The sequence below is a fragment of the Elephas maximus genome, chromosome 16 (assembly GCF_024166365.1).
Source record: "Elephas maximus indicus isolate mEleMax1 chromosome 16, mEleMax1 primary haplotype, whole genome shotgun sequence".
Classification (NCBI taxonomy): Eukaryota; Metazoa; Chordata; class Mammalia; order Proboscidea; family Elephantidae; genus Elephas; species Elephas maximus.
In genome coordinates, this window is record NC_064834.1 from 47,686,482 (window position 1) to 47,701,670 (window position 15,189).

Genomic DNA, 15,189 nt, shown 5'->3' on the forward strand with positions numbered 1-15,189 from the left:
TTCTGGAGTTGCAAACTCAAATGCCAGGCAGGTCAACATAACTAAGCAAAGCATGACCAGTATAAGGAAAAAAATAAATATATTTTATACACACACACACATATGTATGTATGCACATCCCTTAGAAGCAAGGATGGTGAGACTCTAGCTTACGAACTTTAGACATGTTATCGGGAGGTACCAGTCCCTAGAGAGGGACATCATGCTTGGTAAAGTAGAAGGCCAGCAAAAAAGAGGAAGACCCTCAATAAGATGTACTGACACAGTGGCTGCAACGATGGGCTCAAGCATAGCAACAATTGTGAGGACGGCACAGACCTGGGTAGTGTTTTATTCTGTTGTACACAGGGTGGCTATCAGTTGGAACCAACTCCACGGCACCTAACAATAAAAATATATATATATATACATACACATACATGTGTATATACATGTATGTGTGTGTGTGTGTGTGTATATATATATTCACATACACACATGATGATAAAAGGTAACTGACACTAAGCCTCAGTGTTAGAGACACTGGAGGGGGGTAGTGAACTGGAGGGCTGGGGACTAGAAAGGTTTTCCTTATGTAGAGAAGACAGCTGCAAATAAATTACAACTGACTGCTGCCTTGTAAGGCTACCGTTTGCAGACCTGGCTTTTGTAAATCTCATTTTTATGTGAAATCTGATCTTGAAATGGCAGCAATTTCTTAAATAAGTGAACTGAAAAACTTCTGCAAGTGAGATTTGGCCTACTAGTTTGAGATACCTGCTGGACTAATATCCCTTCCCTCTACTTTCCAAGAAAACACAAAATGCTCTTTAGAATTGGAAATACTTATGGTTGATTTTTTTACCTATCTGAACCATAAACTAGTATTAGATGTCAAGTCCTACACAACCTCAATCTAGCCTGTTCATTATTTGGCCTATATACTTCATAACACTTAGGTGTAATTGTAGTAACATATCACAGTAAATATATCCTACATGTATTTTTTAAAAACACAAAGCACTAGTTCTTTAAGTTACAGGTATTTAAGAAATACCACAGAATTCCATATTATTTGTACATTCATACATTTTTTATTTAGCCCATAATATTTCCATTTAAAGAAAGCATTTGTTGATTTTTTTTCTTCTTTCTCTACTACCATTTTTCCTAATATTCTATACCAGAATAGCCCTATAAAATCAAGGAAGCAATGTAGAATGATGGGACAGTCATTAAGGGTTTTATTCAGAATGACAATTTGGCCAAATGATTCTGATACTTAAAAACCCATACCAAAGCCATTGGCGTCCAGTCAATTCCCACTCATTGCCACCTTTAGGGCAGAACAGAACTGCCCCATAAGGTTTCCAAGGAGCGGCTGGTGGATTCAAACTGCCGACTTTTCGTTAGCAGCGGGATGCTTAACCACTGCGCCACCAGGACTCCAAGCTTATAACTATTTCTTATAAAGTGAGCAAAACTTCTGAGTTCTGGTTCTACTTAAGCCATAATATGTCTTTAAAGCCTGGAAGATAATTTTTGCAGTTTTTCACTTCTACGCCTTCCCCTTCCCAGATGTACAAGGCTGTTAGAAGTTTAAACACCTTCTAAGTTTCTCTAGAATTCAGGAGTCAGGCGCCACACCTGACACAGAAAGCAGCTAATAATAAGCAGGAGTCGATGTTTGAAATGAATGAAGAAAGCATATATAATATTACTGTCCTGCTGCTTTCCACACTAAGGAGTGTCCTAACTTTATCCACGCCGGAGCTTCCCAAAACAAGTTTCAAATCACGTAACATTTTATTTAACTCGGGGTGAGGCAGTGGAAAAAGGAACAATGAACAAAGGTTAAGCTGTTCTGTTTATTAAGCAATGCTGACATCCTACGACTACGTCTAGCACGCCCTATATTAAGACTAAAAATATATATACGAAACTGGCTACACAGGATAGCGAGCTCTGGAAACGGAAAGCTCCGTTTGCGTATTCAGGGAGCTGTTCTGAATGCCACACCCAAAGCACCCGAAAGCAAAGAACCCCCTCCTGTCCCGGCTAAGGCAGCTGCAGCGGGAAAGCGGGGGCAGGTCCCGCGGGAGCCGTCCCGCGAGGGACTAATCCCGCCCTGCCAGCCTGGCGAGCACGGCCGGCGCCCCGGGGCCTGCGCGCCGCTCTGCGCCCGGGCTCATCGCGCACGCCCGCCAGAGGCCGCTCTTCGCACCCCGGGGCTCTAGAGCATCCTCCCCGAGGGGCGCCCGCTCACGGGCCGACGCGGTCACCGCCGCAGGCCAGCGCTGCCGGGGAGCTCGCCGCCAACACTCACCCACTGGGGATATGGTTTTTCTTCGCCATGACGGAGAGATGCGGTGCTCCCCACGACCCAGGCAACCCCGCTCGCAGGCCTCTTCCACAACACACGCCAGGGACAGCTGCGACCACTCTGGCACACACTCTAGCTGCGAGGGCTCAAATCTGCTGGCTCCCGCCAGGCGCTCCTGACAAAGACAAGGAGAGGAGTACTGACAGGCTCCGGCGCCTCAACTCGACCACAAGCTCAGGGAGCCAGCGACCAGACAGATCGCACAGAAGGTTCCCGAAGGCGCACACTCGGGGCCCAGCCGGCTGAGGAGCCGCATCGCGCATGCGCCTGGGTCGGCTTGCCGCACAGGAGTGAGCCCCAGGTGGGCGCGTTGCGTGTCACGTGCACGTCAGGAGCGATGCGAAGCCGTTGGTGACCTTTTCCTAAGTCCGAGGTAAATTGTGCGTCTGCTGTCGCTGCTCAGACAAAAGTGCAGTGTCTATTTGGGGGAATGTTGTACTGTCCTATAAGGTCCCCAATCTTCCCTGACACATGCCTCGGTACTCTGAAAGAGCCTACCCTGTGGAAAAAAACCAGCAATGGCCCCGGCAACCGGGGCCAAAGCGGAATGGGCGGCAGGGACATGTAGTCCAACACGTTAGGCATCCCCTTTGGGAATTAATAGGGCTGAAAACCATTTCATTTTACGCCACTGAGAGCAGGGTTTGATTTTCATGATTTCCGGGTGGGCATATATAGGGTCGCTATGCGTCGGAATGGACTCCAGGGCACACACCACCACCACCACATCTATTGAGTGCTTATGTATGCACAAAACCTAAGACTGGTGGAGCACAGTGGAAGTTCATGCTCCAGCTCTTCACTACAGGGTAAGCAGAAAGATGACCGTGCAAGGTAGGATGTAATGAATAAAAATTACCATTCCGAAGTCTAAAAGCTATGGGAGGCCGTAGAAGAGTCAGAGTCAGAAAAAGCTCCCTGGAAGATGTAGGGTTCGAATTGAGGCAGGCAGCCTCAGAGGCCAGCCCTTCTGAGAGATACCTGCTCTGGCTTATCCTCCTATGCCAAACAGAATAAGCAGCACATTCTTCTATAATTGTCCTTGACAGGATAACCACAGAACAGGCCATAGATGGCCTCAACTCGCTTCTGGTCAGAGACTTAACCTCCCAATGAAAGAAAATCAACCTCTTCCTCCTTCCTGGGAGATCGAAGAACCCTTGTCTAAAGAAAATGCATAGTCATCCCTGAGCTCTGAGTGCCTGCGAAAAGGTCACTCCAGAATATTCATGGTGAATTTGCATTTCCTTGTCTGCTCTCTGTAAAAGCCCACCTCCCCAAGCAGCCTGTGAGCAGTCTTGGAGGCAGCAGCCCCAATTGCTGCTTTCCTTGTACAACAAAGTAAAGGCGTCTTTCTGATCTCCTGAATCAGACGTTAAAACACAGGATGCTCTAGTTTAGGAGGAAGTTGCAAAAAGGAAAGGGTGGAAGTGGTAGGGAGTATAATAAAGAGTTTGATCTGGATCTAGTTCAACATTCATGGTGAAGAGTGGTGAGCAGAGTTTAGGCAGGGAAGTGGGCATGAGTGACTTTTGCCTCGCCTTGAAATCAGGCCTTCATTTTTGCTTTCTCACCATTTGTGATTGTAAGGCAAAGAGGTAACATCTTCAGATTTGAATAAAAGACTACATAAGGAGACTGAATTTTGTTGAGTTTCTGGACCTCATGGCCTATGTTATTCAATCAATTAATAAATTTTTATAAATCCTGTAGTTTACCTGTGAGTAGCACAATTACCTTACAGTGTGTGTGTGTTAAAAGCATTCTTTTGTTAGATGTAAACTTTCAAAATATACCACAATTTTTGTAACATGTTTTGGCATTTGTTCAATGTTTGTGTACAGAAGTCTTAAAAAAGGGAAGTGGCCCCAGATCTTTCTTCACTTCTAGGAGCACGTTATGATGATTTGAGAGTTAGTCCTGAGAGCTGTGAGTGATTTAGTTTTGATGCTTTCAAAGATTTATCATACGTATAAATTCTCAGATCAGAAAACCCCTTGTTGGACCACTTGTTCATAGTTTTTTATTTTGGAAAATAAGACCATAGTTAACTAAAAGGTAATTAATTTTCCAACTTGTCAGGCAATGGAGCACCTGAGAGTCACAAAGCTTTTTGTGGAACACTGAAATATCGCCATATCACACTTAACTAAATGTAGATTTTTTGTTGTTGTTAAATTCCACCTTTTCCATGTACTAGTACCAGTTCCAAGAAATCTGGAAGAGCGTAATTTGGGAAACACTGCTATAAAGGAGCTCAGAAAGGGTTCATCAACCTATGTGGCAAAAGATGAACAGAGATTAGGATGAATAAAGTTACAGGAAATTGGGTTTTGGACTGAATTCACTTCTGCTAAGGGAGAAAGTGTTATTGTTGTTAGGTGCCATCAAGTCGGTTCAGACTATTAGCAACCCTGTGTACGACAGAATGAAACACTGCCCAGTCCTGCACCATCCTCACAATTGTTATGCTTGAGCCCATTATTGCAGCCACTGTGTCAATCCATCTTATTGAGGGTCTTCCATGTTTTCGCTGACTCACTACTTTGCCAAGTATGATGTCTTTCTCTAGGAGCTAGTCCCTCCTGATAACATGTCCAAAGTATGTGAGACAAAGTCTTGCCATCCTTGCTCCTAAGAAACATTCTGGCTGTTCTTCTTCCAAGATGGAGTTCTTCGTTCTTCTGGCAGTCCGTGGTGTATTCAGTATTCTTCACCAACACCATGATTCACAGGCATCAGTTCTTTTTTGGTCTTCTTTATTCCTCGTCCAGCTTTCACATGCATATGAGGCGATTGAAAACACCATGGCTTGAGTCAGATGCACCTTAGCCCTTAAAATAACATCTTTGCTCTTTTAACACTTTAACGAGGCCTTTTGCCACAGATTTGCACAATGCAATACGTCGTTTGATTTCTTGACTGCTGTTCCCAAGTAAAATGAAATCCTAGTCTTCAGTCATTTCTCCATTTATCATGATGTTGCCTATTGGTCCAGGTGTGAGGGTTTTTTGTTTTCTTTATGTTAAGGTGTAATCCACGCTGAAGGCAACATGCAATCCACCACAGTACAACTAATTGACAGACGTAGGGAAGGAAGAAAGTAGGCAAATACATTTTAGAAAGATTTCTAACAAGAGCTGGGGAGAAATTAAAGGAAAAACATTTCTAGTTAGCTGACAGCAGAAAAAAAAAAATCACTGGATAGCAAAATATGTATTCTGTGACCATTTCAAGCAGTAGAGATTTTTATGTAATTTTATTCTACTAGTACTCATTTTGCTTGGATCCACAATCAACACCCATGGAAGCAGCAGTCAAGAAATCAGAAGATGCATCGCATTGGGCAAATCTGCTGGGAAAGACCTTTTTAAAGTGTTGAAGAGCAAAGATGTCACCTTGAAGACTAAGGTGCGCCTGACCCAAGCCACGGCATTTTCAATTGCATCATATGCATGCAAAAGCTGAGCAATGAATAAGGAAGACCGAAGAAACATTGATGCCTTTGAACTGTGGTGCTGGTGAAGAATATTGGACATACCATGGACTGCCAAAAAGAATAAACAATTTTGTCTTGGAAGAAGTACAACCAGAATGTTCCTTAGAAGCAAGGATGGCGAGACTACATCTTACATACGTTGAACATGTTATCAGCAGGGATCAGTCCCTGGAGAAGGACATCGTGCTTGGTAAGGTAGAGGGTCAGCAGAAAAGAGGAAGACCCTTAAAGACATGGATTGACACTGGCTGCAACAATGGGCTCAGGCATAGCAACGATTGTGGGCATGGCACAGGACTAAGGCAGTGTTTCTTTCTGTAGTACGTAGGGTCACGGTAAGTTGGAATGGACCCGATGGCACCTAACAACAACAATGACAGCACTCCTGGAGCTAAATGGCATGTAACAGAAGTAATTAAGATGATTGATAATTCTGCTGAAGTCTGTGCTGATTCCTTGACATTTCAATGCGATAGCTGGTACTTCACATTCTGTTCCAACTAAAGCAAGTATCAGGGGATCTTCATACTCTTGTACCCCCAGAATTAATTTAGAAACTGGCATGACAAGCTGGGTTCTAGGGAATGGCCTAGGTTTGCATTTAGCCTTTATGTTGAACAGCCTGTCTGTTGCAAGGGTATTTGTGGAGCCAAAAGTGAAAGTGGAAAGAGAAATGAATCTCTTTCCCTTGATCTTATTAACCTCCACTGACCAAAACTATCTGTATTAAATTTAATGTATCCTATAATTCGGAAGGATCCCTGGTGGTGAAACAGTTAAGCACTAAGCTGCTAACTGCAAGGTTGGCTATTTGAACCCACTCAGCAACTCCAAGGGAGAAGGACCTGGCAATCTGTTTCTGTAGGGATTATAGCCAAGAAAACCCTATGGGGAAGTTCTGCTCTGTCACATGGGGTCGCTATGAGTCAGAATTAACTCAGCAGCACCCAACAACAACAATAATTTGGAAATAACAAGCAAGAATTTGAAATTAAACCATCACTTCTTATTTTGTTGTTTTATATTTAACAAGTTGTTCTTTTTTATTTTTCTTATTAAATTGATGTTTTATCAGTTTTGTTGTGAAATTACAGTTGGTTTCCATTCCAAAGAGTCTATGTGTGAGATATTAGGAATTTTTGCCTTTAAAATTATTGTAAAGTAATGCTTTTGGTTTCTTCTTTTACTTTAATTCCATTAATTGCAAATCAAGGAGCAATGGTGGCACAATGGTTGAGTGCTCAGCTGTTAACAGAAACTTCAGTGGTTCAAACCCACTAGTGGCTCTGTGGCAGAAAAGACCTGATGATTTGCTCCCTTAAAGATTATAGCCTAGGGAACATGGCCCAGTATGGCGGCTTAGTCACACACACCAAGCTGTTCTCCTACGGCAAGAACCAAGAAACCAACTGAAACAGATACAGATAACAATCTGGGAACCCAGAACAGCAAACAGAAGGATGAAGAATTAGATCAAACACTGAAAGAGAAGGAGAAACCGAATGAAAACAGTGAATGAGGAGACCTACAGACCATAGGCACCCTGCCAGCTGGCCCAGTGCAGCGAGGCAATCTTGAGACAAAGTGAGCAGCCTTCCTGAGTAAGGAGCAAAGGAGGGCAACTTCACGGAATCCCCAATAGGAGAGAGACAGAGATGCTGTGTAGACAAATCCGGAGCGAAACAAAGTGAGCAGAACATGAACTGGATCTAAGAAGGGAAAGCACAGGAAGGCTGGCAAGGGCCTTAGGGATCCAGAAGACCATAGAGCAGGGACAAAGCCAGAAAATATAGAACTACTCACAGCAGTGACACCTGATCATTTGGGCAGGTGGTACTCACCAAGTGGAGGATCCTTGGAGTGGCAGCTAGAGATCCTCTACCTGACTGGACTCTGGATAGCTGTCCCGTCACATATCATCAGGCCAAGTCCTGATTGCCAGCTGCGCTCTGCAGGGAGTTCCACAGTGCCCACACCAGAGACTGGGGTGCATGTGTCCCTGTCCCTCCCCCACACCCTCCCACTGACCAGCAGTGTGTGCTCCTACCCGACAGTCTGCAGCGCATGCTCCCACACTGTTGGATTGATGACTGGAAGCTCACATCCACCTCGCCCACTCCTGCACTGCCCCGCGATCAATGGCACACACTCCCACCACCAGACTGGCCCCCTCCCCCACCCCTGCCACTCCACCTACCCCGAGACCAGTGACCTGTGGACCCTGGCTCCAACCACCCAGCAAACAGTGGTGCACAAACACAGCACTCAACCCAGAGACCAGTGAGAATACTCCTTGCATCCATGCCCATTGACCAGCCAGACACATCACCTCATCAGCAATGCTAGTCACATCCTGACAGTTACCATCTGCACTTCTACCAGACAATGAGCAGGAGATTCTCACGACCTCATCCAACATATACTGGGCTGCATTGTCACACTCCCACACCCAAAGACTTCTTTCAGGCCATCTACACTTTCACTGAAACCCCTTATACCCCACCACCTACCGAGACGCCCTTCGTGCACGCACAGTGGGCCTACCCCATCCATTTGTGTAGCACTCTCAGAGGCCAATTTATATCAATAAAGGCACACATACAAAAAAAAAGAAAGGGCCAAAATCAAAGAATTATCCCTACAACTTGAACAGAAAGCAACAAAAGAAACCCTCAGGCACCAGAAGAAAACAAACAATAAAAATTAGAGCCGAACTAAATGAAATAGAAAACAGAAAAACAATTGAAAGAATTAGCAAGACCAAAAGTTGGTTCTTTGAAAAAATCAACAAAATTGATAAACCATTGGCCAAACTGACAAAAGTAAAATAGGAGAGTAAGCAAATAACCTGAATAAGAAATGAGATAGGCGATATTACAACAGACCCAACTGAAATTAAAAGAATCAGATTACTATGAAAAACTATACTCAAACAAATTTGAAAACCTAGAGGAAATGGATGAATTCCTAGAAACACACTACCTACCTAAACTAACACAAACAGAGGTAGAACAACTAAATAGACCCATAACAAAAGAAGAGATTGAAAAGGTAGTCAAAAAACTCCCAACAAAAAAATGCCCTGGCCTGGACAGCTTCACTGCAAAGTTCTACCAAACTTTCAGAGAAGAGTTAACACCACTACTACTAAAGGTATTTCAGAGCATAGAAAAGGACGGAATACTACCAAACTCCTTCTATGAAGCCACCATACCCCTGATACCAAAACGAGGTAAAGACGCCACAAAAAAAGAAAATTACAGACTTATATCCCTCATGAACTTAGATGCAAAAATCCTCAACAAAATTCTAGCCAATAGAATTCAACAACATACCAAAAAAATAATTCACCATGACCAAGTGGGATTCATACCAGGTATGCAGGGAAGGTTCAACATTAGAAAAACAATTAATATAATCCATCACATAAATAAAACAAAAGAATCCCATGATTTTACCAATTGATGCACTTGACAAAGTTCAACACCTATTCATGATAAAAAAAAAAAAAAAAAAACAGCAAAATAGGAATAGAAGGAAAATTCCTCAACGTAATAAAGGGCATTTGTACTAAGCCAACAGCCAACAGCCAACATCACCCTAAATGGAGAGAGCCTGAAAGCATTCCCCTTGAGATGGGGAACTAGACAAGGATGCCCTTTATCACCACTCTTATTCAACATTGTGTTGGAGGTCCTAGTCAGAGCAATTAGGCTAGATAAAGAAATAAAGAGCATCCAGATTGGTAAGGAAGAAGTAAAATTATCTCTATTTGCAGACGACGTGATCTTATACACAGAAAACCCTAAGGAATCCTCAAGAAAACTACTGAAACTAATGGAAGAGTTCAGCAGAGTATTGGGATACAAGATAAACATACAAAAATCAGTTGGATTCCTCTACACCAACAAAAAGAACATTGAAGAGGAAATCACCAAATCAATGCCATTTACAGTAGCCCCCAAGAAGATAAAATACTTAGGAATAAATCTTACCAGAGATGTAAAAGATTTATACAAACAAAACTACAATACGCTTTTGGAAGAAACCAAAAGGGACCTATATAAGTGGAAAAACATACCTTGCTCATGGATAGGAAGACTTAACATAAAAATGTCTGTTCTACCAAAAGCGATCTATACATTTAATGCAATTCTGATCTAAATTCCAACGACATTCTTTAATGAGATGGAGAAACAAATCACCAACTTCATATGGAAGGTAAGGAGGCCCCAGATAAGTAAAGCATTACTCAAAAAGGAGAACAAAGTGGGTGGCCTTACTGTACCTGATTTTAGAACCTATTATACTGTCACAGAAGTCAAAACAGCCTGGTACTGCTACAACAACAGATACATAGACCAGTGGAACAGAATTGAGAATCCAGACATAAATCCACCCACACATGAGCAGTTGGTATTTGACAAAGGCCCCAAAACAGTTAAATGGGGAAAGATAGTCTTTTTAACAAATGGTGCTGATATACCTGGATATCCATCTGCAAAAAAAAAATGAAAAAAGACCCAAACCTCACTCCATGCACAAAAAGGAGCTTAAAATGGATCAAACACCTAAACATAAAATCTAAAATGATAAAGATCATGGAAGAAAAAATAGGGACAACATTAGGAGCCCTAATACATGGCATAAACAGTATACAAAACATTACTAACAATGCAGAAGAAAAACTAGATAACCGGGAGCTCCTAAAAATCAAACACCAATGCTCATCCAAAGACTTCACCAAAACAGTAAAAAGATTACCTACATACTGGGAAAATGTTTTTAGCTATGACTCTTCCGATCAGTGCCTGATCTCTAAAATCTACATGATACTGCAAAAACTCAACTGAAAAAAGACAAATAACCCAATTAAAAAATAGGCAAAAGATATGAACAGACACTTCACTAAAGAAGACATTCAGGTAGCTAACAGATACATGAGGAAGTGCTCACAATCATTAGCCATTAGAGAAATGCAAATCAAAACTACAGTGAGATTCTCTCTCACTCCCACAAGGCTGGCACTAATCCAAAAACACAAAATAATAAATGTTGGAGAGGCTGTGGAGATATTGGAACACTTACACACCGCTAGTGGGAATGTAAAATGGTACAACCACTTTAGAAATCGATTTGGCACTTCCTTAAAAAGCTAGAGATAGAACTACCATATGATCCAGCAATCCCACTCCTTGGAATATATCCTAGAGAAATAAGAGCCTTTACACGAACAGATATATGCACACCTATATTCATCGCAGCACTGTTTACAATACCAAAAAGATGGAAGCAACCAAGGTGCCCATCAACGGAAGAATGGGTAAATGAATTATGGTACATTCACACAATGGAATACTATGCGTTGGTAAAGAACAGTGATGAATCTGTGAAACATTTCATAACATGGAGAAATCTGGAAGGCATTATGCTGAGTGAAATCAGTCAGTTGCAAAAGAGCAAATATTGTATAAGACCACTGTTATAAGAACTCAAGAAATAGTTTAAAGAGAGAAGAAAATATTCTTTGATGGTTACGAGAAAGGGGGAGGAAGGGATGGTGGGAGAGGAGTATTCACTAATTAGATAGTAGATAAGTACTACTGTAGGTGACGAGAAAGACAACACACAATACAGGCGAGGTCAACACAAATGGACTAAACGAAAAGCAAAGTTTCCAGAATAAACTAAATGCTTCGAAGGCCAGTGTAGCAGGGGCGGGGGTTTGGGGGCCATGGTTTCAGGGAACATCTACGTCAACTGGCATAATAAAATCTATTAAGAAAACATTCTGCATCCCACCTTGGAGAGAGGCATCTGGGGTCTTAAACGCTAGCAAGCGGCCGTCTAAGATGATCCATCACTTCGTCTCAACCCACCTGGATCAAAGGAGAATGAAGAACACCAAGGACACAAGGTAATTACAAGCCCAAGAGACAGAAAGGGCCACATAAACCAGAAACTACATCAGCCTGAGACCAGAAGAGCTAGATGGTTCCTGGCTACAACCGATGACTGCCCTGACAGGGAACACAACAGAGAACCCCTGAGGGAGTAGGAGAGCAGTGGGATGCAGACCCCCAATTCTCATAAAAAGACCAGACTTAATGGTCTGACTGAGACTAGAAGGACCCTGGTGGTCATGGCCCCCAAACCTTCTGTTGGCCCAGGACAGGAACCATTCCCAAAGCCAACTCTTCAGACAAGGATTGCACTGAACAATGTGTTGGAGAGGGATGCTGGTGAGGAGTGAGCTTCTTGGATCAGGTGGATACTTGAGACTATGTTGGCGTCTCCTCCCTGGAGGAGAGATGAGAGGGCAGGGGGGTTAGAAGTTGGCGAAATGGACACGAAGAGAGAGAGTGGAGGAGGGAGCAGGTTGTCTCATTAGGGGGAGAGCAACTGGGAGTATGTAGCAAGGCGTATATAAGTTTTTGTGTGAGAGACTGACTTGATTTGTAAACTTTCACTTAAAGCACATAAACATTTAAAAAAAAATCAAAGAATGCAACTATATATATCAAGCAAACAGTAACCAAAAGAGAGCAGAAGTGGCAATAATAATCTCTGATAAAATAGACCTTAAGGCAAAATCCATTTTGAGAGACAAAGAAGGGCATTATGTAATGACTAAAAGGTCAATTCACCCGGAAGACATAACCATAATACATATTTATGCACCCAATGACAGAGCTCTAAAATACATAAAACAAAGTCTGACAGAATTGAAAAGGGAAATAGTTCTACGATAATAGTTGGAGACTTTAACACACGACTTTCAACAATGGACAGAATAACTAGAAAGAAACCCAACAAAGATACAGAAGATCTGAATAACACAATCAACCTTATAGACATATACAGAACACACCACCCAACTTAACAGCACAGTACACATTCTTCTCCAGTGTACGTGGGCCATTCTCCAGAATAGACCATATTTTAGGCTAAAAATCAAACCCCAATAAATTAAAAAGCATCAAAATAATACAAAGCATCTTCTCTGATCATAACACTATAAAATTAGAAATAAAAAAGGATAAGGCAAAGAATTAAATACATGGAAACTGAATAACACCCTAAAAACTGTTGGGTAATAAATTAAAAATGAAATTTAAAAAGTCTTTGAAACAAATAATAATATACAACAGCAAAGGCATTGCTCAGAGAAGAATTTATACCAATAAATGCACAGATCGAAAAAGAAGAAAGGGGAGGTGGGGCCAAGATAAAGGAATAGTTGGATGCTTCCTGTGGTCCCTCTTACTACAAAGACCTGAAAAAACAAGTGAATCAATTATACATGACAATCTAGGAGCCCTGAACATCAAAGACAAAGTTGAGGAGTCAGACTGAGCAGCAGGGAGAAGGAGAGACAGTTCAGAAGCAGCAAAGAAGTGCCATACCTGACCTCACCAGTGCCCTGCAGGTTGAATCTTTTGGCACACATGAGCTGAGACAAGCAGTAGCACACGGACGTGTTTTACCTCCTTGGGAGAAACCAAGTGGCAGAGAGTCTACACAAGTCTCCAGAGCCAGGGAGAAGCAGCACTGGATCTACAACAGTTAAATGCAAGCATCTAACCTTCCATGTGGGATCAAAATAACCCTTCCCCCTCTGGGAAGTGCCTCTCTTCCCCTCACCTGCCCCCTCCCCACTCTGCTCCAGTTCTGGTCCACCAGTATTCAGCAGTTGCTGAATCGCCTAGGCCAGAGGAGGAACCCATCATGCCTGAGCCAATCTCCTGGCTATGGGGAGGGAAAAAATAAACAAACTGAACAAAAAAACCCACCAGCTCTCCTAAGCTGAGAGCTCAAGGGTAACTGCACCCAAACCAGTCTTACAGCTTTAAAAAATCGCCCCCCCACAACCAAGTCAGGAAGTCAGGGCAGACACTGCCCCATTGCCTAGGCACAGGCATAAGGGGTTCACAGACTTTGAATGCCTTTCACCCCTGCCTAGATCTGTGTGAGCCCCTTCAACAGCGTAGGCCCGCATTAGCATAGTACAACAGGATATATACCTGAAGCCTATTTCCAACTACAACAGCTAAGGGGGAGTGGGAGATTCACGACATTTGACACCACCCTGCCCATTAAGCAGGGTCCTCATATCAGGGCCCTGAGGATTGGCGGCTCCATCCACTCCACCTAGCCACCCATGACAGGTGTCTGAGAATAAGTGGTGCATTCATTCCAGTCCTTACAACCAACCCGATTGCAACAGCTGCAAAACCAGGGGACATGCCTTTCACCTAGACACTCAGGGACAGTCATCAGCTGTAGAGGGCTACAGCACATAACCACCTACTGCACATAACTCCCTACTGCAGCCAGATACCTGTGCCTGCTCCAATCACCCTTTCGTAGCCCTGCCCATCTAGCTTGTAGGTGAGAGCCTGCATCACACACTTGGTGATCAATGACCTGAACACCTGAGCTGAATCCACACAAGAAAAGTAAATGGATTCCTGGACTCACATACCTAGTAGCAGCTCTAACCACCTGGTGACAGGATGTGAGAACTTTGAAGATACCAATAATTAAAGTAGCTCACATGCCCGGCCTATTTGGGCATATCAAAACAAAACAAAATGAGAAGTTAGGACACAGTAAACAAACATACAGTAAATATAATAACTTACTGATGACTCAGAGACAACAGCCAATATCAAATCACATAAAGAGGCAGACCATGATGGCTGCAGCAAGCAACCATAACAAAGAACCAGGAAACCTCTGGGAGGAGGATAAGGTATTTGAATTACCAGAGGTAGAATTCAAAAGATTAATATACAGAGCTCTTCAAGGGATCAAGCAAAACTCAACCAAGCCAAGGAACACACAGACAAAGCAATAGGGGAATTAGGAAAGCTATACAAGAGCAGAATAACAAATTTAATAGACTGCTAGAATCCAGAGAAAGACACCAAATAGAAATCCAAAAGATTAAAATTTCAGAATTAGACAACTCAATAGAAAGTCATAGGAGCAGAATTGAGGCAGTAGAAGTCAGAATTAGTGAGATTGGAGATAAAGCACTTGACACCAATTTATTTGAGGAAAAATCAGATAAAAGAATTTTAAAAAATGAGGAAACCATAAGAATTATGTGGGACTCTATCAAGAGGAATAATCTATGGGTGATTGGAGTGCCAGAACAGCAGAGGGTAACAGAAAATACAAAGAGTATTGTTGAAGATTTGCTGGCAGAAAACTTCCCAGATACCATGAAAGACGAGAATAGATCTATCCAAGAAACTTGTCAAACCCCACACAGGGTAGATCCCAAAAGGAAATCACCAAGACATATTATAAGCAAACTTGC

At 42.7% G+C, this 15,189-nt stretch overlaps 2 protein-coding genes across 6 annotated transcripts in view; one reads left to right on the top strand and one right to left on the bottom strand.

Moving 5' to 3' along the window:
* Nucleotides 1–2,412, bottom strand: part of LOC126059733 (RNA/RNP complex-1-interacting phosphatase-like) — a 68,901-nt gene extending 66,489 nt beyond the window's left edge. For all 4 annotated transcript variants that reach the window (XR_007513480.1, XR_007513481.1, XM_049855663.1 and 1 more), the window contains exon 1: nt 2,306–2,412. Coding sequence is in view for 2 of the 4 variants with exons in the window: in XM_049855663.1 (XP_049711620.1) it covers nt 2,306–2,334 (29 nt within the window). In the remaining 2 variants the exon portion in view is untranslated. The remainder of the gene's footprint in view (nt 1–2,305) is intronic.
* A 173-nt stretch (nt 2,413–2,585) lies between these two features.
* LOC126059732 (protein CC2D2B homolog) overlaps nt 2,586–15,189 on the top strand; it is a 46,702-nt gene continuing 34,098 nt past the window's right edge. For both annotated transcript variants that reach the window (XM_049855660.1, XM_049855661.1), the window contains exon 1: nt 2,586–2,735. The gene's annotated coding sequence lies outside the window, so the exon portion shown is untranslated. The remainder of the gene's footprint in view (nt 2,736–15,189) is intronic.